Source organism: Meleagris gallopavo, chromosome 1, assembly GCF_905368555.1.
Source record: "Meleagris gallopavo chromosome 1, MGAL_WU_HG_1.1, whole genome shotgun sequence".
Taxonomy (NCBI): Eukaryota; Metazoa; Chordata; class Aves; order Galliformes; family Phasianidae; genus Meleagris; species Meleagris gallopavo.
Genome location: NC_139404.1, coordinates 44561017 through 44588769, shown reverse-complemented (window position 1 = coordinate 44588769; position 27753 = coordinate 44561017). Strand labels below are relative to the sequence as shown.

At 39.4% G+C, this 27753-nt stretch overlaps 1 protein-coding gene across 5 annotated transcripts in view; it reads left to right on the top strand.

Moving 5' to 3' along the window:
• Positions 1 to 27512, top strand: part of TMCC3 (transmembrane and coiled-coil domain family 3) — a 123551-nt gene extending 96039 nt beyond the window's left edge. For 4 of the 5 annotated variants that reach the window (XM_085223191.1, XM_010709219.4, XM_010709239.4 and 1 more), the window contains exons 2-4: positions 18299 to 19197; positions 20167 to 20302; positions 22333 to 27512. In XM_085223191.1, coding sequence (XP_085079317.1) covers positions 18299 to 19197; positions 20167 to 20302; positions 22333 to 22635 — 1338 coding nt within the window. In that variant the 3' untranslated portion in view covers positions 22636 to 27512. Of the gene's footprint in view, positions 1 to 477; positions 553 to 18298; positions 19198 to 20166; positions 20303 to 22332 lie in introns of those variants that run through there. The other variant, XM_010709213.4, reaches the window with a different exon arrangement.
• Positions 27513 to 27753: the final 241 nt, after the last annotated feature.

Genomic DNA, 27753 nt, shown 5'->3' with positions numbered 1-27753 from the left:
CCACAAATTAAATGCAATTATTCTTACATCCACATTTTGGTGTGTCCATTTCCTATAGCACCACTGCTCACTTGACTGGGAACAGATGCCATAGGAAGGGGCTTCTGTATTTGTGCTGATACATAAAGAATGTGTCACCAAAACGTTAGAAGGTAGCAAGTTCACTTTTTTTTTTTTGACCTTTCCTATGGTTATATTTGTTGTTGGAAACTAAAACTGAAATTTTAGTTCTAATCATTTGATGATCTCATTTATTATCTCATGTTTCATGAGTTGCATAAGATTCACAGAAGACTACTGTTAACTAAATTTAGGCATATGCCTTACATGAAGGGGGGATATACAGAACGTTCTTAGCAATCTAAATTCTGAATTATTTCTCTCATTGCTGTCTAGTGTGTTGTTTTTTTTTTTTTGTTGGTTTTGTCCATTCAGTAGATATGCTTAATTATTCTTGACTGTTTCACTGTCTTCAGGTGCATCTTACAGTGATGTTTCGAATAAGTTTTTGAGAATTTGTTTTCATTGATGCTTGGGAACCAAAAAGCAAAAGTGAGTATTTGAAATTCCTTTCCACACTGCTTAGTTGCTGTATAGTATGGAAGAACAGTCCTTATTTATGTATCTCTGGTGGCTGCTTCTGATCTTCTGGATCTAGGTTCCTTGGCAGTTCTAGAGGTTTTCACTATGTATCATACCACGTGCATGACACGAATATTTTTATTTTATGAGCACTGAAGCAAGAAGACCATTAGCTTAATAAAAATATTAACAGATGTTGCTTTTTTTTAATAGACTGTTGAGCAGAATCTTAGCACATGTTTAAGTGCTCAACGACTTGTCAACACATAGTGCACTTTCATTAAAAAATAAATTCTCACTTTTAATTAGAGTTGCTTTTTGCTGCATATGAGGTTGGACACTGCAGGTAACTTTTTAACTGAGGTTCAGCTTTTCCTTGCCAAACTTTAGTCCTCAATGTTAATACCCATTATATGAAAGCTAATGCTTAAGTGATACTGAAACTCTGTTTTTTGAGTCTATTACCTTTTCTAATATCTAATATATAGAGCAGAATTATCCAAGAAAGTGTTCCAAAGGATGTAAGCTATTTTGTGCTGGTACTTGCTGTTCTCTGACTAGCTGAAGAAAATTATTCATGAATATATTTATTGGGCAAAAAAAAAATTGTATTTTAAAATATCATGGGCTGCACAGTCAGAACAGTTGAAGTTCCTTCAGCCAAGCAGCCTGGTGTTCTTAAGTCAGGAAATATGTGCAGAAGAATCTCAGCAGTGACAAACCCTTGCTGCTTGATTTCAAACTGGAATGCAATCAGCAGTCCTCAGCGGTGAATTATTTAGGAGTATAAGTCAGTTCAAGCCTAATGTTTTAGAAGGAACTGGATGGCATTATTTGCATTTACTGGAGAGGTTAAAAAAAAAAAAAAAAGAGTGCATAGAAATCAAGTTCCAAGACTTTAATTTATTCCTGTCAATATATCAGGTAGTGATGGGTGTGTTTTTTGGTAAGCTCCATTCTGGTTGTAGCTGGTGGTAAACATTACAGCCTGAGAACATAAAGCAACATAGTAGAGTGCCCTCTTTCAAGCAGCAGTGCATTTCTTCCAAACACATCTGTTGTGTGAGCACAGTTTTTCTCTTACCAAGCATGTACTCACTGCTGAGCTACTGCCCTACTCGCTTCTGTAATCTCACCATAGACAGTGTCCAGCATCTCTTTGGAGAGGGAGAGAAATGCAAGAATTGTCAGTTTGGTGCCTGGGTTATCTTCCTCAAACCTGTGAGTTTGAAATGTCTGAAGCTGAAGAGCACCTATAGAACCCAACAGTTAATTCCCAGTTCAGTCATCTTGACTGATAAGGAAGCTAAGTGCTTATTTTCCCCACTCCCCGCCATGCTTGTCACTGAAGACATTTATGACTAAACAAATGACTCATCTTTGATGGAGTATTTCTTCCCCATTGATTTCTACAGTGATGTCATGGTACTTTTGCATCTGAACTGATTTCCCTGGCAACAGGGTGTGATATCAATACCTCAGCTAGAAGACTAGTAGGAAGAAATTAAATAGAAAAAGGAGAGAACACACTCTTCAGATAAAGTCTTTTAAGCATGTGAAATAACGGGAAAAAGAACTTGGGAAATGGTTGGCTAAGTATATCATTTGAAATGGCAGCATTTGCCTGAAGTATGTAGTCTTCAGATTGCCTGCATGTAAGCTGTTCAGAATTACAGCTCTCTTTCAGTTATCTAAAACTACTTTTGAACTGTTGCCTACCATCCTTCCTGACCTCGTTTGAGTGGCATGGAGAGAAAAAAAGATGCTAATTACTTTTTATTGTGCAGGTACCATATGACCTAATTTGTTCTTTTAATTGTAGCAAGTTTAGGAAAAAAAGCTAAAAGATGGAAAGTAGATTTTCTTGTGCAACTGAAATTGTCTCAGCCTCCCGCAGTGTCTGCAGGACAGCACAAAAGTAGGTTTTAAAGCAGATGTTGTTTTTTTCTTGACAGGCAAGTGGCAGCCTGGAGAGCTGTGCGGGTAAATGATGGTGTTCAATACCTTAGTGCTTAAGCTTTTGTGGCAAGGTTTTCTGTGAGTACTTTTTGTTCGTATGTTTTTAAAGTCTGTGATCCCTCTAGCCTTCTGATAACTGAAAGGGGAGATATAAGAGAGGAAAGTTTCTCCCAGGCAGACTGATGAGGAAGGCTGATTGAGCATTGGCACTTGTTGTGTGCTTTACAAAGCTTGTTGTTTCACATGCATGTTGTGTTGTAGTTCTGCAACTGTGTCATACTGCTGCTGTAAACTTAGTTATTCTGCTAGAATTAAAGCTGCTGTGGCGTTTCTTGTAAAGTTATGCAAGTTTAAGAGTATCTGTTCATTTGATAAGGCATTTCTAGAGACCAGGAATGACCCATTAGAAAGTTTGCACTTGGACAGAGGGAGATTTCCTTCAGAGATAAAAATGTGGGTGGATAAGTAAAGGGAAAAACTTGGCTCACTTGAGTTATAAGCTCATGAACTTGTATTTAACTAGTAAGCTGTGATTTGAAGTCCTTGTGTGTGGCATCCTGCAGTATGCCTGGAAGTACCAAAACGCCTTGCAGTGTCTTTCCAGAGCTTAACAGTGAAATGTTCCTGGCCTTGCCACTTTACCCAGAGTAGCAACTGATTCAGCTTCTCTTCCAAAGTGGGTGCCATCATCACTTGTGAATGCCATCCCAAGCCATGGATGAGATAAAGCACAAACGTATGAGTCTAGAGGTCCTGTTTTGCAGGTAGCAGCATTATGATGTGTGAGATGTCAGGTGCCTGTGGTATCAGATTGAGGATGAAATTTCATCTGAGGTGGCTTCAGAAGCTATATGCCATCTAAATCTAAGCACAGATCAAGTGTCTGGTTGTCAAAGCCATGCTTTGTTTATTTTGGCCTGACAGCAATCCTTGAATGTTTCAGCAGTGAAAGCAGTTGTGACACTTGATCTTCTGTGGGCAGGAGATCACAACGTTTTCATCCTATAAATTCATGCTGAGCGGGTTCTGGAGACAACACTAACAAAAAGAGAAATAAATAGATCATGTTTTAATACTTGGAACCTGCGACTGGTTTGAAGGTGGTTTGTTTTTGTTCTTTTCAGTTCAGGCTCATATTTCTCATCCTAGTGTCTGTATGCTTTGAAGGGAGAGATAAAGACAAATTCCTCTGGAACAGATCATTGATTAAATCTGTCATGACTATCTCAATGCAAGCTTTGAGATGGAATTTGTCACTGGAACTGCTCTTGAATCTAGTGAGGTTCTTCCATGATTTGCCCTTTTGTTTGTCAAAAGTACTGGTCAGACCGTTCCAGCAGGTTATATTCTGGAGGCAGATATCTAGAACTACCACATGTAACTTTTACCTTCTGCTATTATAACAAAAACTTCTAAAAAGGTGATTATAAGGCATAATACTCCAACTTTGGTAATTCTTTTGCTCTGAAAACATTTTTACTGGGCTGGATTTATTCCCTCTTAGGAATGCCATCAGGCTGCCAGGTCTGTCAGTGGTGACGTACACTCACGTATAGCAGTCTCTTACAGAACCAGTAGCATCTACTGAAACCATTAGATTTTCTTTTAATTGCTCTGTGAGATTTTATCTCACAAGGATCTACTCCTTGATCTTCACGTTGCAGCTTGTAATGAAAGCTTAAAGATTGGGTTAAAATTCACACAGTCTGCAAAGTTTTTGCTGTGTGATGAAATCATATACCTCTTGGAATAATGATCTTTTTAGGATGTATTTCTAGAAAGATGCCTTAATGGTATAACTGTAGAAAACATGAAGTCAGTTCTGATGCGAGTTTCAAACCCTGTACTTTAGACAGTCAAACATTACAACATTGTGTTGCAAACATGGTGAGACCTTTTCTTCTTATGTTACCTCATATGACCCAGAAGCCATCTAGAAGATCTGAGAAGCAGTGGCAAGATGCTATAAATTTTGTATTATTCCACGTCATAAGTCTATTAATTAATTTAAGCTCTGCATGCTAGACACCAGTTCGTGCACAGCACCGTGCACGGACCTTTTAAAAGGACCTGTATTGTGAAATCAATGTCAGAAACCATACATGACCATCTTTGCTGTGAGAGGGAGGGAAACAGCTTTTCAATGAATAGGTAAATAAATCAGAAATAGCTGTTTTACTGATCTATTTTAATTGACTTTAAACTTGAGAGTTGTTACATGGATGCTCCGCATGGCCTAAACTTCTATGACCTGGCAAATCTAAAACTGTTTGGACATGCAGCTTTTTTTTCAATTTGGGTACATCTTTGGCTTTCAGCTGGCAGAAAGGCTCAGTGAGCCTTTTCAATCAGTTTGTATTCAGGTTATATGGCTGCTGTCTAAACATTTTAAAATGACACAAAGGAGCATAACACCTGGTGTATTTATTTCTGTACTGATCTTTATTTTTATGACACTCTTGTTAAAACAGTAAGTGAACAAGGAATATAATCAAAAGCAAGTAAAAAGCCTACAGACTAAATGGGACAAATAATTAACTGCTTCGGCTTATTCCATGAAGCAAAGATATTGTGGTGTTCCCTTGTGTTAGTCCCAGCATCATGTGTACAGACACTTTTAATTTGTGCCTTTTTGTTTTTCCCCTTTTGAGGCGGTGGCAAGGTTTCCTTGTGTTGGTGTTTTTCTTTTTTGTATTGCATGAAAAGCTTTGGCCTGTGCAAGGCATTACAACTCCCAAAGAGTTTTATGATTGTTTGCAAATCTACAAGCTTCCACCCTAGCTGAGACAGAATACAAGCCATGGTGCTCTTTGAGTATCTGAAACATCAGCGGTTCTTAGGCTTAGCTTACTACCTGCTTTTCTTTCAAAGCAGTGCTAATTTAAGTACATTGGAGCAAGCTTTTAAGTGTCTGTTCAGACTTAATGCTGATAGCAAGTACTTTTCTTAGCTCTGAAAAACAACTGATAATCTGGAACCAAAATCTGAGCCTCAGCCAGGCAGCTGCAGGTTAGACTCCTGCATGCAGAGTCAGGCCCCTTGCTTGCTTACCTGTTTGCACTGTGCTGGCTGGCACTGTAACATGGACTAGGAACAGAAAGGCAGCAGCTGGAGCAGCTTCCACTGTGGTCTCTGGTACAGTTTCTTGGACAGCCCTGTTTTTCCCTGAATTCACTGTTGTATCAGTAACAACTTCTTAACACAGCAGCAAATGCGGGTTTTTCTGGGAAGGTCTCTGAGATGGAACATAACCTCGAACCACAGGGCTCCTGGGTTTCTGGCCTCGTTTCATGGCAGGACTTGTGAAACCTGGACATACGCTGTGGAATTTTCAGTGACGTAATTGGTAAAAATGTTCCTTACAGACGATTTGAACTGAAGTCGAAGGATGACAGACTTCATGGGCGAGCAAAGAGCAGTAGTTGAAGGGAAGAATGAGATTTGCTTGAGGAACTTTCGGCACCACTGACTTGTGAAAGAGCTATGGTGCGATTTATGCGCTGCTTAAACTTGCCAAGTAACTGACTACAGCATGTGAGGGGATTTGTCAGCCTGCTTCTTTAGGAGGTCTGGCTGGAGGATGTATTTTTCAGCGTGTAGCACAGTGCAGAGTATTAACTCATGGGGTGGAAGCTGTAATTAGTTTGGGACCGTCTGGCTTGTCTCACAGGAAGTGTGTGTTTGAGGGTGTAATGGTGGAAACAGAGCTTCATCTGCCTGTTGAGAGCGCTAAATATCTGATTTATAGACTGCGCTTTATGCTGGTTAAATTACTCCAAGGACATGACCAAATGAGAGATGAGGGGAGGAAAAAAACTACTTAGGCAATTTCCTAGTGCCTTGATCTTTTAAAATCAGTGCTGTGCTTTGGGGTTTTTGTGCTTTCTCACTTCGAGCAGTGCTTGGTGTCCTGTTGGGAGCACCCAGCTGCTTACTGCAGGCTGCCACAGGGCTCCCCACACAGGTATGGGGCTGCCAGGAGCTGTGCTCGGGCTCCAAGGACAGCAGGGCTCTTGTCTGCTTCCTTTCCCGCTGCGCTGCGCTTTGTTCCTTTTTTTCCTGTGCTGTTGCTATGACTGAATATGGTAATATGTTTATAAATCTTTTACACCAAAGCCAACCATGTGATAAAGCATATCCTTTTAGTCTGACTGAATAGTAGCTTGAGAGAGGAAAAAAAAGAATCTGTTCAGAAAGTTGAAAGGAGAGGGATGCAGGCAGGCTAGGAATGGAATATTGATTGTGGCTTCATTTCTAATCAAATCATATCAGTGAATAGGCAGCTAACATCTCCATAGCCCTAAAAAAAGAAAAATCTAAGTTTAATACTAGGAGCCAGCATATTGGAAACCAGTGTTTATGTCTATAGAGTGTTTCTCAGCACTCTATGTTTAGCTTGAATGGATGCCGAATACTTGCCATTTTCTCTTGATAATTTGTGTTGAATGCTCTGAATTCAGATTACAGGGTGCTTTAAAAATACCTTCAGGCTTATTGCAGTATTCTGTGGCTTAATAAAATTATATTGGGAAGGCAGGTAGGGAGTCATGTGACTGAACTTCTGTATTCTGCTTTAAATGGTTCTGTTGTGCTGTAATTGCTGAAGAACAAGGGCAACAGACTTCCCTGAGCTGGACAGCCTCTGCTTCCTGCTGGAATGTTACAATTAGGTGAGTGTAACTGTTGTTAATCTGTGATGGCAGCTTGAATGAGGCTCTCCTGATTCTCTGCATCTAGGTCAGGGAGACAGTGACTCCCAAATGAACTATTAAGAGAAGCCTGAGCATCTTGTGCTGTTTTATCCATGTCTTGGAGCAGATGCTCAGGGCACTCCGTGAGTGTTTCTAGAAGGTGTAAGTCATGGGCAGTGACCATCCATGCCACAAGTTGGCCAAGAGAAAAAGCAGTAGTGTCTGCTCTTGTGGCAGAAGTGCGTGCTAGACTGCTCTAGCTAACCGAGGGTATGGCTGTACGAGAATCTGAAGTATCTTTTTGCTTCGTCAGGTTCTTGTTAGATGTAATATGAGTAACTCCTATCGCCATTTCTACTTAGACAATGTAGTTATACCTTTTTGTTTCTTAGTAGCAAACAAATCTTACCTCCAATGCTGGGAGAGATTGTTGGGATAAACCAGAGGTCTATGCTAATGCTATACTTAAAAATTGCCTTTGCTGTATGTTTTTATACAGCCTGACTTGATCACTGTGTTTGATAATAGATGCTAGTGAGCATATGGCAAAATATCCTCCTTTAAGGTTGTTTTGTTAGCTAAGCAGTATTCCCAGTTTGCATGGATACTTGACACAACAACATATAGATTGCATAGAGTCACGTGCTTTGGATTTTGTAGTATCCAGAATGAAAACTTAGTGCTTATTTATACTAGATCACATAACTCCCAGCATTTTAAAAAACTTAGACTATTCAGTGCTGGTCTTCATTTCCTGTATCTTCTCCCATAAAGCTCTTAAGAAACATCAATGCGTACTTTGGCAGTTTTTGTAACTTCTGGCAAACATTGTGCCAGGTAGAATGGATCCCAGATAAAAACAGTATGGTGAAACTCATTTCAAATAAAAAGATGGGACTGCAAATATTAGAGCAAGAGCTAGATAAGAGGAAAGACAACTGAAAAGAAAAATACACAAACTCAGCATGAATAAGCACATTGATGTCAATCTGGACATTATTATTTCTGGAGTCAGTTGTACTTATTGGTACATAAAGTACTGAAGTATTCTAATGTCAGGTACTGGGGTTTTTTCTTCCAGAAAACCTATTTGATCACCAACAGTCCCTGCTAATACAAAGCTGTACGGGCAGCAAAGCCCTCGTTGCATCCTTTTCTTATGTGATTTGTAGTGCTACTGTCAGGTTACTGCTGTTGTCTTTTTGGCCCTGCCTGTCTATGATAGCTCTTGACTGGTTACATGGCTGCACTGAGCACAGTTTTGCTTAAATATATTAATACAGCAAGGAAATTCCATAATGATAATCTAAATATTGTATCGTCCTTCACAATTACAATATCTGCAGTAAGTGGTTTTTAATTTTACTGTATTAACTGACTTTTAGATTAGCAGCATGCTTTGAGCAGATTAGGATAGATGAATTTGGACACGGCTTTCCTTCTGCCTTTTCTGTCGTGCTCTCTGCAGTTTTGTGCGCTGTGCTATGGTACAATTTGAGCCCTTCCCAGCAGGCTGTTAGGCAAAGTCACTACTGTTTCACACCTCATTCTAAACTCACTGTCCTGTGTTTGGGAATGTTTTTTGTGCTTGGTTTTGTCTATCTTTTTTTTTTCTTCTTAGTTTCTGAGCATTGTATTTGTGTCTAAATTCTGTGCCGAATGTGCATTCTCTGTGCTTACGCTGCATAGAGGGATGTTCATCAGACATGCCTTGCAGTTGGGGTAGTAGGCACTGAGCTTTGTAATGAACCTTCAGAAACAGCTGGAGTTGATTCCACCTTTTGGCATTTGACTTCATGCCAACCAAGTGGATGTATTTTCTGTCTGCAAACTGTGATCTGTCTGAGTGAGTTTGCCAGCGTTACCCAAGCAGTGCCCAACTCTTACCACTCAAGTTTGTTTGGAATGACATCGGAGGTTTTGTACAACATTCTCCAGGTTTGTGACCCCTTGTTGTTTAAACAATAGTTTCTTCCTTTGTCCCTGGAACTTCAAAACCCATGATTAACGCTTTTGTTACAAGCAACGTGGTGACATAAGTATAGTTCTGCTTAGTTTATCTTCCAAAATTGTCTGAATTGCTATCTCAAATTAATTCAGTTTAATAAATCTAGCTAATTGGGGATGTGTCCTCTAAGGATAGGAATATTTCTGAGATTAGATAAACACTTTGCTGCAGGGTTTATTCCTCTCTAATTGAGTGAATCTCTTTGATTTCCTTTTCAGTTGGATGAGCTTTCTGCATTTCAGTTTTTTAATTAATTGACATTATCTTACTGGCTTGTGAAAATTTTCTACAATACAGTTAGTCTTTATTGAGATATCCTTTGTAATCTATGTTAGTATTTAAAAAGTATGGCGTAAAAATAACAATTTAATATATGGTTCCTTCAGGACGCTTAACCAAAGAGTTCATTTAAAAATTGTTGTTGGCTTCCAAAAGGTTTTTCTTCCCTTGCAACTAACAAATAGGTGATTAGTGCAGCAAATACACCAATTGATGCACAGCTAATTGTGGCCTGTATATGAATTGGAACGTTCCCGTGATTGTATTGAACCTTTGTCAGCCTCTATAATGTGAGCAGGATGATTTCTATCTTAATCCCCTAAAATAGAATCATCTATTGGCTGAAAAGTGTCAGCAGTGTGTTTTATGTTGCCTCATCAGTAAAAATAAATAAATAAAAAATAGGAAAGATTTTGGCTTAAAAAAAAAGAAATTGAACAATAAAATGGTTTAAAGTTCTGTTGTGATCTTCAGGAGACATAAGGTTAAATCCATTGACTCTACAGGGAATTTTGGCATTTAAAGCACACTGCGATTAAGATGCTTTCTCTGCAGAGTTTATTCAGAGTACTGTTATGTCTCTGCAGTTCTCTGCCTTTGGCCTCACTACAGCTATCTCTATCAAGCCTTTGATATCGGGTTTAGGAATGCAACTGAAAAAAATGTACTTCATGTATGTGTGATGTGACACATAGTGAACGCTTGCTTGTGTGTATGAGTAACTAACCTCTGTAAAAAGAAGTCATTTGTGAAGATATGCAGTAGTTACTGTGGAGAAGGCAACAGAATGTTCTTCAAAACAGAGAGTAGATTGAAGCATAAGGGCAATGGTGGGAAGGAGGGACCTTAAAGTGCTTAGAACAGCGTATCTGATTGCTGCTGATATCTGGCATGAGGGCAGCTGGGTTTCTGAACCAAATGGACAAGCACTGCTTGAGCCTCTAATGTCTGAAAGTCAGAGGTGGGACAAAGATCAGATGTGTGAACTCTTCTTAAAGAGGGATGTGAGCCATATCTGTAAATTGCCCAGGAGTTCCCTTAGTGGAAGCTGGCATCTGCTCTCCTTTCCAGGCGGCCCATAGCTGCTAGTCACACTGCGTAGTGAAGCAGACTGTTATCTTTTGAGGCTTTTGTATTGAAATGAACTGAAAGTCTGCTGTGTAGACAGAGAGCTGCTGATGTAACAGAAGGGTTCTGAGCTTCTCCTTCGTCAGCCCAGTGTGCTGAGAAGAAAGAGGGGCAAAAAAGGAAGAAGAAGCAAGCTGCTTGAGTGAGTGGCTCAGTTCATGTACAGGACAAGATGTGATTGTTTATGCACTCAGGATGTGCTGCCACAACATTAACGCAAATGAAAAGATGTTATGTGCGATGGAGCTATTGTTCTGTTGTTTATAGATGGAAGTTTTGTGGCTGTTACTGCAAACAAAATACCCGTGTCTTGGGTCTTGCCTGGATTTGAAGTATTTGTCTCCAACATTCTTTTTTTTGTTTAGTTGTAACGTTCCTATAACAAAATAGGTTTTATGTAAGCGGTACTGGCTCAAAGCAATAAAAAAAAATAAATCATTAATGTCAGATTCTGATTAGAATTTTTGTGGATCGTACTTTTCAGTCATACTTACAAAAATATCCATATCATTGTATACCCTCTGGGGGAAGGAGGACTTCATTGGTTGCTGACTATGAAGTTAGATGTGGAAGTTATTTCTCTCCCTCCAGCCTACAACGAGAAACTTTTAGTAATGTTCCCTGAGAATATCTCATATGCTTGCATGTTTCCAGGAGCTGGGATCTCAGGAAGGGCCTAGGCAATCTGACTGGCAATTAAAGCAAAATAATTGATTGTGAAAGAGAAAAAACTGGGTTGGGGGGAAGCAGGTAGCCTGCTGTAGCTTAATTAATACTGACTAGATCATCTGTGATGTGAAGCTGGACAATGGGGTGATATGAAAGCAAGCACACCCTATATCCCTGACGGTGGGAAATCAGGATGAGATGCTTCACTATGAGAAGTGGTGGTCATGGCAGAGATAAGACTGGATTTTTAAGAAATTCTCATTCATAGAAAGGAATTTAATAATTGAGCATGTATGGAGCAGGCTCTCCAAGATATTTCACGCTGTTCTGGAAATTTTCATTCTTGCCACCTGTTTGAGCACAAAGAATTAAAAAAAAAAAAAAAAAGGCTCTTTTTGAATGGAAGAGGAAGAAAATCTATGGGAGTTATAGTGGTGCTGGAATGGATGGGAGCATTTATTAGAAACGCTAAAACTGAGTTGAATAATGAATTGGAAAGAAGGCATGCTGAATGCCTTACATCTTTCTTCAAAGATCTGCCATTCCTGTGCTGATTCATACTGGCCATGTTTTGAGGGATTTGTGTCAGGTGAAAGATGCTCTCCTTCAGGGGGAACAGGAATTTCACAAGCACTGCTGTAGTACCTGGGGCTGTGGGACCCCTTTCCTTTTATTGCTACAGAAGCCTGAGATAAAAGGAGCATGGACACAAAGATGACTTTTTTCTTTTTTTTTTTCTTTTATTTAAGAAGCTAGGAGAGAGAATTTTAATGAACATTTGTTAATGGTGATCATCTAAACATTGGGACTGACTTGAAGCAAAATAGTTAATTATGTGATGTGGAGCTTACCTCTTACCCTCTTAGGAAGCTTACTAGCATAGTAACTGTGAGTGTTAGTTCATCTCTGTTTTGTTGTCCTTTGCCAAGTTGGCGATTTGGCATCGACTGCTACACAATAAGTAGAGGGTGATTGGTGAATTTGTCTGGGCACAGAAGTTGTTTGTACTGGAGCTGATTTGCTTGCGTTGGCTTTATGCTGTGGAATAACCTAGAACAGGGCTCATGGTGGGTTGTGAATGAGGGGACTTTTCAGTGGATGTTGTGTTCTGAAGGATTTGGTGTTAATCATTAAGCAGAAAACTGCTTCTTCCCTTCATTGTTCTCACGCTGTTGATTTAATTGGAAGCAATACTGTATCTAAATGCTTAACTCAGGCGAGCAGTGACCCAGCTAATTTGGCCTTCCTTTAATGAGAAACTGGATGAGAGGTTACTTTGTACTTTCAATAAGTGTCCAAGGCTGCTGGCTACTGTGCCTCGGTGTGATGCCTTGCTCGTGAAACAGCCTTGGAGCTCCCCAGCTTTTGAATACTGAAGCCCAAATATCTGCATAAGGGTATCTGGGGCTGTTTTAAAAATTTCTTTGCTGCAGCTACAGATTAGAAGTGGAATACAAACAAATAACTGACCGCCTCTGGTAATGAGATTTAGCTTTCTAGGAAATGTCGTTTTGTGCCAGTGGTGAATTTGGTGTTGCCCAGTATTCTGCATCCCTCTCTTCATCAGTTTCAGTCTTTAAAAAGAAGTTATATACAGACTAGGCAGAGCTTTGTTTCAGTTCAGAATGTTGATGGGACTGGGGCTGTTGGGCAGGAGCCACACTTTGACTGTGACCTGAAATAAACCCCCTGTGTTTTGGTGGGAGCTCCATAGAGCTTTAATGTTTGTATTTTGACAGGCAGTAGAGGAACTGTTGATGGTGAAGGAACTGTCTTTCATATTAATGCACTCCAGCATTTTTTGGGTGGTCTCAGACTAATCATTTAACCCGGATCTCTGATTTCCCTAGTAAAGAGCAGAAGCAACATCTAATGTCTGTCTTCATTCCTGCATTCTTAATTCCATGTGACTTGTTATAACATATTGAGTACAGCTACTTCTGGATGTTACAATTAAGCAGCTTTTTAAGAAACAAAAAATCAAGAAGGTGTTTTGCAGTGAGAATACAGCAATAATTTTGTGCACTGATTTTTATATAAATTAAAACTCTTGATGATAATCAAGCACAGGTTTGAGACTTCCATGAGGAATTCTTCTCCTGTGGATTTTAGAAGGAGTGCTGAATTTGTAAGCAATGGTAAAATTGCCTCCCCAAACACATTTCTGCTTTGAGAATATGCTGACAATTAAGAAAAGTTCAATTGTGTGTTCTTTTACCCATCAGAACCACTGTTCTTCTGGTGTGTGGATGGTTCCTGACAAGAAAAAGAAAAAAGAATTAGTCCTGATAATCTTTGCTGCTGTTGCTAAATCCTAAAAAGCTCTAGAGCTGCTCTTATCCTATTTTGCATGTTTCTTGTAGATTTATTTTTTCTAAACACTGATCAGGTATTCCTCTAAAACTCTTAATAACCTTAAATTATCATCTAAGCTTTTGCTTAGCTTGCACAGCCATGGCATGTGACAAGGCTGTTCGGCAGACGAAATACAACAAATGAACAAAACTAAACCTTTAAACTGAGCTGAGATGAATAAGACTATCACTTGGTGTCTTCATGGTTTGCAGTTGTTAGCGACGGGACCCACAGGTGTGTGCTTTCTGCAGTTCCCATCCTCGTGGTACCCTTTCCCACAGACACCTATTTTACAATCTTACCAAATGACACTTGGGACGTTGGTCCTTTAGGGCTTGTAGTTTGCATGGCCTGCACGTGTGAGCTTTACTTTTGCAGATGGTGAACGAGAAAACCAGTGTATCATCAAAATGCTGATACAATCCTTACCCTTTCTTCTGTGCTTGTGTTTTTAAAGCACTGTTGTGTTCTGAATGCTTCTTCATGAATGGCAGGTTGCCTTTTACCCACTGCTGCTTTCTACTCATGTGCTCAGGGGAATGGCTTGGTTATGGCTTCCTGTGCCCTTGGTGAATTCTTGGTCCTGTCTTAAGATAGGAAAAACTTCTAGCATTTTATTTGAGAATCTAGACTATTCTAAACTTCACAGAATTTAAACTGAGCCTACAATTGTTTTGCTCATTTCAGAAGTAGATTTACCACGTGCTAACTGATTCTTCAGCTCTACCTTTCCCTGCATGGAAAAGCAATGAGTCTGTCAGCTGATGTAATCCCTTGACACTCTTGTTTTTCTTTCCCTATTGCTGTTATGACCTTGAGGTTCCAGGAAGGCGCGGGTAAGAAGGCAGACCTTGCTGACCATTGGAAACTCCAGTGAGGGAGAAGGGATCTGATTGGGCTTATATCCGATTATTACAGTGTATTTTTAGAGTATTTTGTACTCAGGAAGTAAACATTCATTGCTGTGTAGAGGTTAGAAATGGACCCACCCATTCTTGGAAGTATGTACAGCTTGTCCTCAGTAATATCAGCGATGGATCTGTCTTGTGTATATATGCAAGTCAGTGATTTATTATAGTATGCTTTTGTGCCAGAGCTTATTAAAAAATGTCTTGGGTTGTTTCAGGAAACTATTGTTTTATGCTCAGCTTTTTCTCTTTGCTGTTCAGACCCAGTAAATGTATTTAAAGAAATATCTGCAATATGGGATACAGATCTAGTGTCAAGCAGCTTTTCAGCTGTTTGCCTTGGTTGCTCTTCTTTCCTGTGTTCTGTGTGAATCTATTTTTGTGTAATTTAAGTGCATGTTTTAGCTACTATAACAGTATTATGAATATTACCACTTCAAAAATGGTAACTGTTTTTTTCCACTATAGTTATATTTCTAAGACTCGTTTAATAATAAAAATACAAATAATTGAAGTTAACAAAAGTCACAGGTGGCTCAATGTTACCTTTAAAATTAGTTGTTGTAGTAATAAATATGAAACGCCATCCCATCCATGTATTGCATTTGTGCTAAATACAAAAATGAGATGGCATCACTGAAACATATTTTTTTTATCAAATGCATATGACATGATATTAAATCATATATGTTTCTGTCTCTACAAACAACTTGTATCCCTTTTCAATAATTAAGCACATGGCTCAGTATTAATTATTTTAAGCAAAGTGGTAAAATGCAGAGCTACTAGGCTACAGTATTGGTTTAATCCTTGGAATAGACTCCAAGTCTTAAGTGTTGCTATTAACCAGTATTCTCCTGAAGAAACTGTGAAACACAGATCTGTTCAGTTGACATTGCTTCTAAGCATCCATTTATTTTGGAGGTCAGAAAATGTGAACTTCTACTTCCTGCTTTTTACCATTGCCAGATCCCAGCTCTGCTAGGGACCCTTTCACATCAGCAATACCATGGTTGGAAAGGCAAGCAGGCTGTTCTAGCTTAATAAATTCACACGGAAGAGGCTTAGCCAGGAAGGCTGCTGGCGTTAGACCTTGTGTTATCACAACAAATTATACTTTTCTACTGGGAGCCTGCCAATTTCTTGTAAGTTTTTATGAAAATGGAATTTAAAAGCCTCATCAGCTTATGAAGTAAACACATCACGTTTGGTTGGGATGGGAAGTGTCTTGTGGGCTTTATTAGTTTCTTGCGCAAGTTTTGATGAAGAAGTGCTTTTTATTTGTGAAGTAGATGCTGTTGGCTGTGGCCAGCTTGACATCGTGCTGGTTTCCTGAGAAAGCAATTTGTGGGGAAAAAAGAAGAAACATTGAGGAAAAAAGATTGATGGACTTTCAGGCCATTGTAAGCAGTTTGTTTGATGATCACAAAATCATAGAATTGGATTGGAAGGGACCTCAAAGATCATCTAGTTCCAGCCCTTCTGCCATGGGCAGGGTCGCCACTGACTAAATCAGGCACTAGATCAGGCTGCCCAGGGCCCCATCAAACCTGGCCTTGAACACCTCCAGGGATGGGGCATCCACAGCTTCTTTGGGCAGCCTTTGCCAGTGCCTCACATCCCCCTGAATAAAGAATTTCTAATCTGATTTAATTTCCCCTCTTTTAGTTTAAAACCATTCCTCCTTGTCCTATCACCATCTATGCGCTATCCACCTCCTTATGTTATGTTATCCTGTTACGATGGCTCTGAGCAGTGCAGAAGCAAAACAAAACAAACCCAAAGACAACTAAACCAACCAAGCCTGTAATCCTCAGTAATAAAAGGGTAAGAATATAAAGCAGGAGCAGAGATGATCTCGTCTCTGAAATGGTCAGGGGCAGATCCAATTTTATGGCTGTGTTACTTCCTCCATGCTTGTAACTCATCACAGTGGATGCAGGGTGAGGTTAGCTCTTGTAGTCAATCTGTGCATGATGGTACCCTCAGTGGGGTACCATGTCTTGTTCCTGAGTCTCTTTTAAGGGCAACAGAGGATTGCCAGAGCAAATTCCCAGGAGGGCCACTAATACTGCCCAAGGCTGGGAAAACAAGCTTTACAGCAATGTCTAAATGATGGTTTTGGTTTCAATCAAGAAAGTAAGATGAGTGGTGATGACTGGATAGGTATGCGTGCAAAGATCTTGCTAAAAGGAATTCCTCAGTATTACAAACAACACTAAATAGTGTTTGGGAGACAACCTTTAGTGCGGTGTGTCAGGCCTTTTGAAGCAAAGAGTAGTCAAACATTAAGCAGTATTTCACAAATGCATCTTTAAAATGTATGCTTTAATACGGGTTTCTGTTCTGTCTCTGCAATGGTCTTGCCCAAACAACCACATTAGTTCCCTCTGATGTTAAAGCTCTGAAAACAAATTACGGCCAGAGCCTTTGTTAAGCTACGGCTAAAGTGTTGTGGCAGATTGAGTGAAATAAACCTCTCTGACAGAGAAGGTGCATATGAGAAGATACCAGAGATGAAACTATTCTGGTCAGGCCATTCTTGTCTCACTGGCTTTTCTGTGGCTTTGAGTTTATAGGAGGAGATACTCTGTATGTTTTTGATCAGACTATCTTGCCCTTCTTTTAAGAAAGGTGAATAATCCATTGTGCTGATGTTGTGACCATGTTGACTAATTGTTTTGGTTACACTTCCTGGGATCATTGTTAAGGTGCGTGGATCCTACAGTTGAGTGAGTGCAGTTTTCTTTCCTGAGTTTCTTCTGGTAAATCCCGCCTGGTGAGTTTGATATCAAAACAGATCAAGTTGTTAGGCATCTTCACCAAGTGTGGGAAGTCAACTATGGGCCAATTCCTTCTCTGTGATATCTGCACTAAAAGCTAACAGCTGCTTCCTTCTGAAGTGTGCAGTACATTTCCAGAAGTGTTCAACCAGGTGTGCAAAAACTTCCGAGTGTGATGAACTTGAATGCGAGGAGCATTTGTCAAAAAGAGGCTTTATCCTGATAAAATATACTGTTCCCTGTAGAATGAAAGATCTGTTTACCAGCTCTATCAGTATGTGACCATTTCTATGAGAACAATAGAGCAATTAACACTTGTGATCTCTCTGAAGTTCTTAATATTAGTATTTAGGAACTTCTTCTAATCAGGTATTGTTCTAATTTTGTAGTGAACTGTAAATGATTTTGAAGAACTATACTTGCATAATTTTTGCTCTCATTAGTCTTGCTTTTTTTTTTTTTTTTTTTTTTTTCATGGAGATGAGGCAGTTCCTTGTTCTGCTTTTCAGTCTAGGTGTATGGGGCTGCTGAATCATGGCCTGAACCTCTGATTAATCACCTGAGGCGAGCAATGAGTCAGCCACGGGAGCACAGGTGAAGGCGACCCATTTAAGAGCTGACTACCAGTGGGGAAGGATCTCTCTGGAGATCCGCTCTTGCTGGAGTCTGTTTCACGAGCCCAGGATAGGGTGAATGTCTTTCTTTCCTTACTCCAATATAACAGTTACATCAGCCAAGCTCCTGAATATACATATACCATTGGTATATCCATTGATTATACACTAGGTAAACTGAGAAAAATGCTTCTAATTTCAATGAAACTTGCTACAGTAAGCTGCCTTGCATTCTCTACTTGTTATAATTACATGCAGAAATGGAAAGTGGGATTTCAAAGATAAAATTCACATTCTGTTTGTCTCTTTTCTCTCTCCTCAGGTGGAAAGACATGACATGAATACTCTCAGTTTGCCACTTAACATTCGCCGTGGAGGCTCTGACACCAATCTGAACTTTGATGTACCAGATGGAGTCCTAGAGTTTCACAAAGTTAAACTCAGTGCAGATATCTTGAAACAGAAAATCCTCAAGGTTACAGAACAAATCAAAGTTGAACAAACTGCTCGAGATGGAAATGTGGCTGAGTACTTGAAACTGGTAAACAGTGCAGACAAGCAACAGGCTGGACGCATTAAACAAGTCTTTGAGAAAAAGAACCAGAAATCTGCCCACTCCATTGCCCAGCTACAGAAGAAGTTAGAGCAATACCACAAAAAGCTCAAGGATATTGAACAAAATGGATCTTCTAAAAGTACTAAGGATACTTCCAAAGATAATTTGAAAGATATTCAGCATGGAAAGCCTCGTACCTCTGGGCATGGAACAGAGAGCAACAAATCGAGTGTGCCAGGTGTATCCTTGACACCGCCTGTCTTTGTTTTCAGCAAGTCAAGAGAGTTTGCAAATCTGATCCGAAACAAATTTGGTAGTGCTGACAACATCGCTCATCTCAAAAACACCCTGGAGGAATTTCGGCCAGAAACAAGCTCTAGAACCTATGGGGGCAGTGCCACCATTGTTGCCAAACCAAAATACGTTAGCGATGATGAATGCTCAAGTGGGACCTCTGGCTCGGCAGACAGTAATGGAAATAATTCATTTGGTCCTGCAACAGCTGGTGCCCTGGACAGCCAAGGAAAGCTTTCTATGATTTTGGAGGAACTAAGGGAAATCAAGGAAACGCAGTCCCAATTAGCTGATGACATAGAGAATTTAAAAACACAGTTTAAGAGAGACTATGGCTTTATTTCCCAAATGTTACAGGAGGAAAGATATAGGTATTTTCTTTTAATTGTTCTCTCGAAATGAGTTTTATGGACATAGAAACTATTTGAAAAATGTCAAGTGTGTGCTTGTGTGTGTGTGATACTTTTTAGATGTAAAAGGAAAAAATAATTCCAACTGATATCTAGTACTAAAATGTTCCACACCTCCTAATAACTGCCTTACTGAAACTGACAGCTGGCTCACAGCTGTGACATCTTTAGTGCTGAGTACCTTGTGCAAACACTTCTCAGGCACAATGCTATCTAGTGGACACAAGGGCACAGTTTACACAGGTGTGGTGTAATTTTAAGTGCTGAAGCACAACCTCCTTGTGCATTTGTTACTTGTAATTAACTCCTTTGTCACTGTGGGAAGTGAGAGGTGTTCTGCAGAGGCTTTGCACCTGCTGTACCTACGTGGCATTTGTGCCAACGGAAGTATTTGCCTGTTTGTGTGCTAAACCAGATCACAAACTGACAAAAAAGGTTTACCTTTCTGCTAGTTTAGTTGATTTACCATGTAGAGATGAGCCAGAACGGGCTGTACATGAACTATAGGACTTTACAGCTGTGGTTGAGGGGGGATCCAGGGAAAAGTGTCTTTCCTTTTACTGCTGGTGAGTTGTTAGCTGGCTCAAGCTTACATAAGAAACCATATTTTCTTGTCTTAATGAACAGTGAAAAATATGAAATGTGAATTGGATACTTTACTGGTTTATTGTTATATAATTCACCAATGATACACGGGTATTTGTTCTTTAATATGTGCTGCCAGCAAGGAACACTCACAAAAGGCTTTTGGTTTGTCGAGTAAATGCTTGTGAAGTGTTTCCAATAATGCTACTGATTTCTCTAGGGCTTTCTAATGCCAATTAGATGAATCAATAATACTGAGAAGTTACTTCTAAAAATGTGATTGTTTTCTTGATTTAGCATTACTTGAATAGAAGGCACTAAATTTAGACCTTTTTTCCTGAAAAGATATGAAAGATTGGAAGACCAATTAAATGATCTCACTGATCTTCATCAACATGAGACAGCAAACTTGAAACAAGAGCTAGCCAGCATAGAGGAGAAAGTGGCATATCAGGCGTATGAGCGATCACGAGATGTTCAGGTACTATTTTATGCTTATCAAACTTCTAACATTTTCTGTAAATCTTCTATAGTAAAGCATTTGCATCATTCTACATCCTTATATATAAAATTGCGAGGAAAGACTTAAGTCAATGTTTTCTATTTTAAGGTGAAACTTCAGCACCTTTCAGTTAGTGATACAGTCTCTGCTTGTTACGATAGACCCAGAATTTTACCTGCTGGAATTGAGGATACAATATAGGCAGGCTTGTGGATGAAGAATGGGCAGTGTTCTAATTTCTTGCACCAAAGAAGGAAGGATTTGAGTCTATTGACACTGTCTTAACACAAACCTCTTGCTCAGACTTTCTCTGATATATAGTTGTATTACATGGCAATGTTTATAATAAATTGAGTTTAAAGTGAGATGAGAACTGATAGACTTGTAGATTTGTCATTATAATGTAAGAATTTTAACCTATGGTTACAGCAGGCCCCCCTAGTAAAAGTGGTAGGGTGTGTTCAAACCAATATGTTATAGTCTTGTCTGCCTTCAGTCAAAAACCACTAACATATTCAAGCTTGTCATGAACACTATGTAATTATATACTTCAATATTTATATACGATATAAGCATTGGTATAATGCATAATATTTCTATCTGAAGTCTGAGGAAGTGGTGAATGCCTTACTTTTAGGTTTGCATTCACTGAATGAGGAATGCTCAATGATTCTCATCTTATAGGCTCAGATGGTGAACAAAAACTGTTCTGTACATCCTTGCGCTCACATCGCTAAGCGTAGTGCAGGCAGCAGGCCAGGAGCAGGAAGATTAGCCTCTTTCCTGGTTGATAAGAGAAGACTGAGAACAATCTTCTGTGTACTAATCCCTAGAACTGAGAAAGGAACCTGTCTTTTGTAAATGGCCACGTTTTCTGCTGACTCTGGTGACAGACCGGTCTCACAGTAAGCCATGAGAAAACTGACCCAGTCAAAGAGCTAATAGCTCTGCATACGGTGTGTTGTTTTTTTTTTTTTTTTTTTTATATGGAATATTGGATTGAATCAATTTACTGTGAGATCAGGAGAAAACTCCTTCCAGCCCAAAGAAAATGACTGGAGTTTGAGACTGGGATGGAAGTAGGGATGCTGGAGCATACTTTATTCCTTCTGTGCAGTGTTAAAAGGTTACACCAAGTTGATCCATCTCATGAAACAAGCCTTACACTGTGTCATATGATGGTGCCCAAGTCACAACTCAAGCAAAAAGTGGCATTTAGCCAAGTTAGTGAAGCAGCTGGATGTGTTTACGTGAGAAGATTTGTGTGTGGGTGACTGATTCAGCAGCCTCAAAAGACTCAAAGACCATTTTTAGTCCACTCCCAAGCAGAAGAGCAAGGTCTACTTTCTTTAGAACAAATTGTGAAGTGGAATATATCATGAGAGAGAATGCTGGACAGGCATCACTACAGATGTTTCCACTGCATGTTGTTCACTTGAGGTGCGGATGAATGAGCCCTAACACTGTGACAGAGTGAGGAATCAGTAAGATGCTGAGAACTCAGGCCTAACCCTGTACAGTTGGTGGCTTTGACAAAAGTATTGTACACCAGAGAGGTGGCCTAAGTCAAATGTTGTGCAGTAATTTAATTAGTATCAGAGCAAGTCATTACTACTGTAATGTTTTCTATAGTCTATGCAAAGAAACTAACTTTGACACTGTTTTAATGCAGTGTCAGTTGCCGTGGCAACAACTTTCCCAGTATTTTGTCTCATCAGTAAATACAGGGCGCGTTATCGTGAACACTAGAGCTATGATAATTTTTCTCAAGCATGAAAAATGGAAATGCTATATTTTGGACAGTGTTGTCAGACTTAATTATACCTGAATAAGCAGTGATACATAAAAGTAGATAAATGTGTGTTTACTTTTAAATGAGTGTTTCATTCAAGTTTTAGCTGTCTGTTATAAATGACACTTTCTAATCTAGATGATGGATGATCCTGCTGCTAAAATAAGAAGTGGTGTGTGGAATAGAGCTGCCCTGATTCTTGTTTTTCTATCTCTAGGAAGCCTTGGAATCGTGCCAGACCCGAGTTTCAAAGCTGGAGCTCCATCAGCAGGAACAGCAAGCACAGCAAACTGAAACGGTTAATGCCAAAGTGCTCCTGGGGAAATGTATAAATGTTATCTTGGCCTTCATGACTGTCATCTTAGTGTGCGTTTCTACTATTGCAAAGTTCATTGCTCCTATGATGAAGAGCCGTTTTCATATCATCTGCACTTTCTTCGCAGTGACACTGCTGGCAATATTTTGTAAAAACTGGGATCATATCATTTGTGCCATAGAAAGGATGATTATACCAAGATGAAGCTGCTGGTCTAGCTGTTGTTTTTTCTCTTCCTCTCTGTTTTTAAGTGCTGTGCGTTTACAGTTTGTTTTTTTTTTTTGTCAGTTTAAATGTGCAGACTGAATGAAGAAGCCTACAAAGACTCCTGGACTGTAAGGTGTATATATGTAAATGTGTACTTGTTGGCAGTCTGTAGACTGTTCAATCAGATTGTGTCAAACTGGCCATGTCTGTGATAAGCCGTTATCTTGTGTCAGTCTTCTGCCTTAATCCAGCCAGTTGTCCACTCTACAAGCCTGTGACCACAGAAGATGGTGGGATGCTCTGGGAGGGATCCAAGCCACTGCAAGTGTGAGGTGTTCTTTTCACTGGACTGGAGTGCAAGGAGTGTGATCACAAGGAAGCACATCAGAGTGTATCAGCCCTTTTAGATAAATCATTTTCTCTCTGAATCCAGCTACCAAGATAAGCCAAACTATACAGTATTAATAATTCTGTTTTCTAAATGAGTAGTGAAACATGGAGTTTCCAGTTTTCAGGACCAGCAAAACCTGTGATGCTTCTGCTAGTGACTCTTTGCACAAAGAGTTTATTGTTCAAAAATTAGACTGCTGATGACTAGTGACCACAATTAGCAGTTGTTCTGTTGTCCCTTATCACGCTCAAGAAAAACACGAGTGTGGCACAAAGCTTCCAAAGATGAAGAATTGAATTAAATAAGATCTCCAGGCCATTTCATAAAGGAATGAGGGAGCAAGTGTAACTCATGGGTGTGTTTCCATGCAGAGAAAAGTGCACACTTGCCTCAAGCACTGAGAAAGGCAACATTTAGATTAGCCTTTGCTAGCACTGAATTCTTGAGGTTTCTTAGCTGAATGCAGAGCAGATATATACTGGGACTCTGGCTACAGTGGATTTTTTTTTCCCTTATGTCAGATTAAACAGTGCAGAAGAAGCATGAGGGAACTGATCCTTAGGGGAGCAGGGAGTTGAACTTCTGTAAATAGACAAACACTGTGCAGACTCTCTTAACAGACATTCCTGAAAATAATGTATTATCATACAGTGCCATATTAGGAGACAGGGTTGGGTTTGTTTTCTTACTAGAGATTATTTTGTTTAGGACCTGCAGGAAAAAAATCCCCAAAATCCTCTGCTTGGCTCTCAGCCATCGTGTAGAACAAGTTCTTTAATAAAAAAATAAAATTAAAAAAAAAAAAACAACAACAGAATGCTCCTCTGCTCTGTATTAAATGGGGGGAAAAATGTCACTAGTTATTTGATGTTCAGTGTTACTTACTTTTAAATTAACTGTCATTACGATTTCTTTTTCAGTTGTGGTATTTATTGTGCTGTCTTTACAGAAGGGGGTAGAAAGGGAACTACTTGGTGAGTGGGTGCAGAATTTCTACACCACAATGGTTGGTGTGGAAATTCAGAAATCATTATTCTCAGGAACAGGGAGGCAATGGAAGAGCTTTGACACTTCATGACTGCTGGATTATCAGTGAATACAGTTACCTTTTTGTGGCTTCGGGGACTGAAGAAAGGACAGAATTAAGTGCATGAGTAATGATATGACTTGGCATTAAAAAAAAAAAAAAAGCACTATAAAGGTCATTAAGAAATTCTTTGTATGTATAACAGCTCAAGGAAGATGGTACCTGGTCTGCAGGCACTGGTAGCGGATCAGATCAGGCACACCCATGTTCATAACCAGCCCTATCCAATCTTCTGAAGAAGGTGGAGTGGAAAGCAGAAGTCCTGCTGCAAGTGGCATCGCATCATAAAGCCCAGATGTACCAATGGCCTCTGCTGTGGCTGGAAAAATTATTAGATAGATACATTCTTCCTTTTTTTTTTTTTTTTTTTCCTCTTTGCTTTTACCTCTGTATTCCCTGAAGAGGAGCATGACAACTGTGTTATGCATAAACCTTCTTTGCCTTAATTGCTGCACATGCTCCTGCTGCTGCTTGGTGCAGGAAGGCCTTTCTTCCCACTCCTATTAACTTGTTTTGGCACTGTGCACAGCAGCAAGCCTGCAGCCCCCCTTCCAAGTATCTGCTCTTGGCCTCCTTTCTCAGCCAGCTGATTAACTGAGATTGCCTCCACTGATACAGCTCATAAACTTATCTTCACAGGGAAGTCTGTTTACAATTCTAAAAAGATTAAAAAGAGGGGAAAAAAATGTTGCTCTTTTCTGGCCCTTACATCACAGGAGAGGATTTCCCTTGGTTTCTTTTTAAGCCCTTTTGATGTACGTGAGACTTCTTTGGTCTTTTCTACTCTTTCAATATAATTCGTTCCCATCTTCATTTTTAAAAAGGCATATAGTATATTTTTAATTTGTACTTCTCATTTCTTTAGATAATGCACTTGCTTCTAGTCAGAGCCCATTGCTTTTTGAAGCCATCTGCTAAATTACAAATAATCCCTATGACTTTTTGTTCTCGTTTCTCCAGACCACAAGCATCTCCATTTGTTTAAAAACAAACAAACAAAAAACAAACCAAAACCCAACAACAACAAAAACATGAAAATCCTTGACATCATCCTCAGAAATGCATGACTCTTGATGGTGCTCTTTTGCCTTCCTTATTATAATCTTCTGCCTTCTGCTTGGGCTGCTCAATAAACCACTGTCCAGCATTTTGTTGTATGGACATGCAGAAGAAAGGGATACTATGCATAGTTAATTTTACTTAAAAACTCCTTTGCCTGATGCACACGATTAGATGTTTCAACAGATGAAACTCCCCGTGCTGGTATATGTAGTTAAAAATGAAACATCAGGTAGTCGTCACGTCTTGCAACAAAGGCAGTTGGTACATCCTGAGGATGCAAAGGTTTTCTGCTCCAAGGTCATCCCGTTACAACACTGGAAGATGTCCTCTGTGCAAAATGAAGGTAGAACATAAAATCAATAGGCCTATGAAAGACTGCTCGCTATCCTGATAAATGTCTGCAGCCAAATTGGAAGCAGAAGGGCCTTGCATTTCCGTATTAGCTTCTATCTGACAGAGGATGCAGAAAAAGCTGTAAGCTCTGAGTAATGTTACTTACACAAATTAAACAACCCTAATGGATAAATGGGCACAGCATTTCTCTGGGTTATTTCCCTGCTGTATTTAAATTGCTGGGCCGTGTGACATACATCAAGAAATTAAGCAAGATGTGAAGGGCAAAAGACAGGCTGCAGTGTGAGGAGCTCTGCCAAGCTTGTTTCCACCTGAAAGGGAGGCCTCTCCTCCTGCCTTCACCTGTTTCTTACCTCGTGCTGACGTTGGTGTGTGTTGCAGAGAGAACCTTGTTTAACTTCTCAATCAACTGACCGTGTTCTGTTAGGACAGTGTGAGCTTTTCTGTTCTACAACACATTAAATGTCATTCTTAGTATACTTACTGCACTTACTCATCTTGAGTCTCCATTACACTCCCACTCTATAAAAAATTGCCAGTGTCTTTTCTGCCTGATGCTGCCTGGTAGTCAATTATTTCACTTCCATCTGATGTTGTTCTCTAAATGAAATGTCCTTCAGTTAATTTTTAATTCCTGTCCTTATAGTTTAATTTCAAAACACCTGTGTTCTGCAGTGTCTCTGCTGCAGGACCACTGCACATGGACCTGATACCTGCTGCATATGAAGGATCTTTAAAAGCCAGTGTTTTCCTTTGAACAAAACCACAAATGTTTATCTGGGGACTAGAAATAGAATAGGTGAAGCCAACTTGCTGAAGCAAAGATACAATGACTGGAAGTTAAAGCGAGGCAAATCCAGCATAAACATAGTTTAGTGATCGTTAAGAGTTATGAGCTAATTGTTAGCTACAGAATAACTCAGACAAGAACTCAAATATTTTAAGCTCAAGTTGAATGGTGTTGTTCAAGGAGGAATCAGTGCAGGCTTAGGCTTATGCTTGATCCAAAGTCAACTACATAAACAGAAGTAGTGCTTTCTGGAATTAAAATTGATGAATAAGAGATAATTTGGGAAAACAAAACAAAACATAAGCTTGTGGTTCATTTAGCTGGTATGGGATTTTGGAAGCCAAGCCCAGCTCTACTGTGATACGGATATATTAATTCTGGATTCAGTGGTGCAGCAGAAGGTAAACACAGATTAACGTAATTAAACATTTTAATTCGGATAACAGAATTTAATCACTTCTGAAAGTCCAGCTAGAAACTGCAATTGGGCAAGTTTACTCTCCTCTTTTTTAATCAAGCAAATATCTGTCAATTGTCTGGGTTTTTTTGTGTTTTTATTTTTTATTCTTTTATTGTCATGCCAAAATTTGGCCTTTAATTAATTATATTGCTCCTATTTAAAAGGCAGTAGGATAAGAGCCTTGTTTTCAAATAAAGTTTGAATGGTCTCTGATGCTGGATAGAATCCAGGAGAAAGAATCAGACCATTTCACATTACAGCAATGAAAGACTAGGAAAATTCTAATATTAGTTAATGGAATTGTATATTGTCCAAAAAAAAAAAAAAAAAAAAAGAAAAAGGAGTTGATGCTGCTGTTTGTAAAGACTGCATGAGGACTGTCAAATGATCTTGTACAGCTGATTTGCTTTATGTGTAGCATATGAAATTACACTGTTGTTGGAAAGTTCTGCACAAAGCCAGTTTCCTTTCCTTTTTTTTCTTTCCTTCCCCACCACTCCCCAAGAAAGCTAGGCCTGTTAATCTTAACCTGTAGCAGAAACTGTTTTAATTGACTAGAGTTAATTGTCTCAATGTGCAATCTCCAATGTTTCTCATCGCATATACATTTTGTGCACCACAGTGGAAAGATGCAAGTATAAAAACGTAATTTTTGTACATTTTGTTGTGTAGTCATGACTGCCTCTAAGGTGCCATTGACTTTTTTTTTAATAAAACATATTTACATTTATTTGATGATGGAAGTTGTCTCTTAAACTTACTGTCTGATCATTCCAACCCATATTGGTTTCTCTTTGTCAGCAGCAGTGCTATTGAAGTGAAAGAAAGCTTTAAAGTACTGAAGAATCTGAGCATTGTGCTCTTTTGCAGTTCCGATGTAAATACATCGGAATGTAAGTTGTATTTACATCAAGATATCATCCTGCTATTCTCAGAGCTTGCGTGAACCTGTTCTGCAAACATGATGTTAC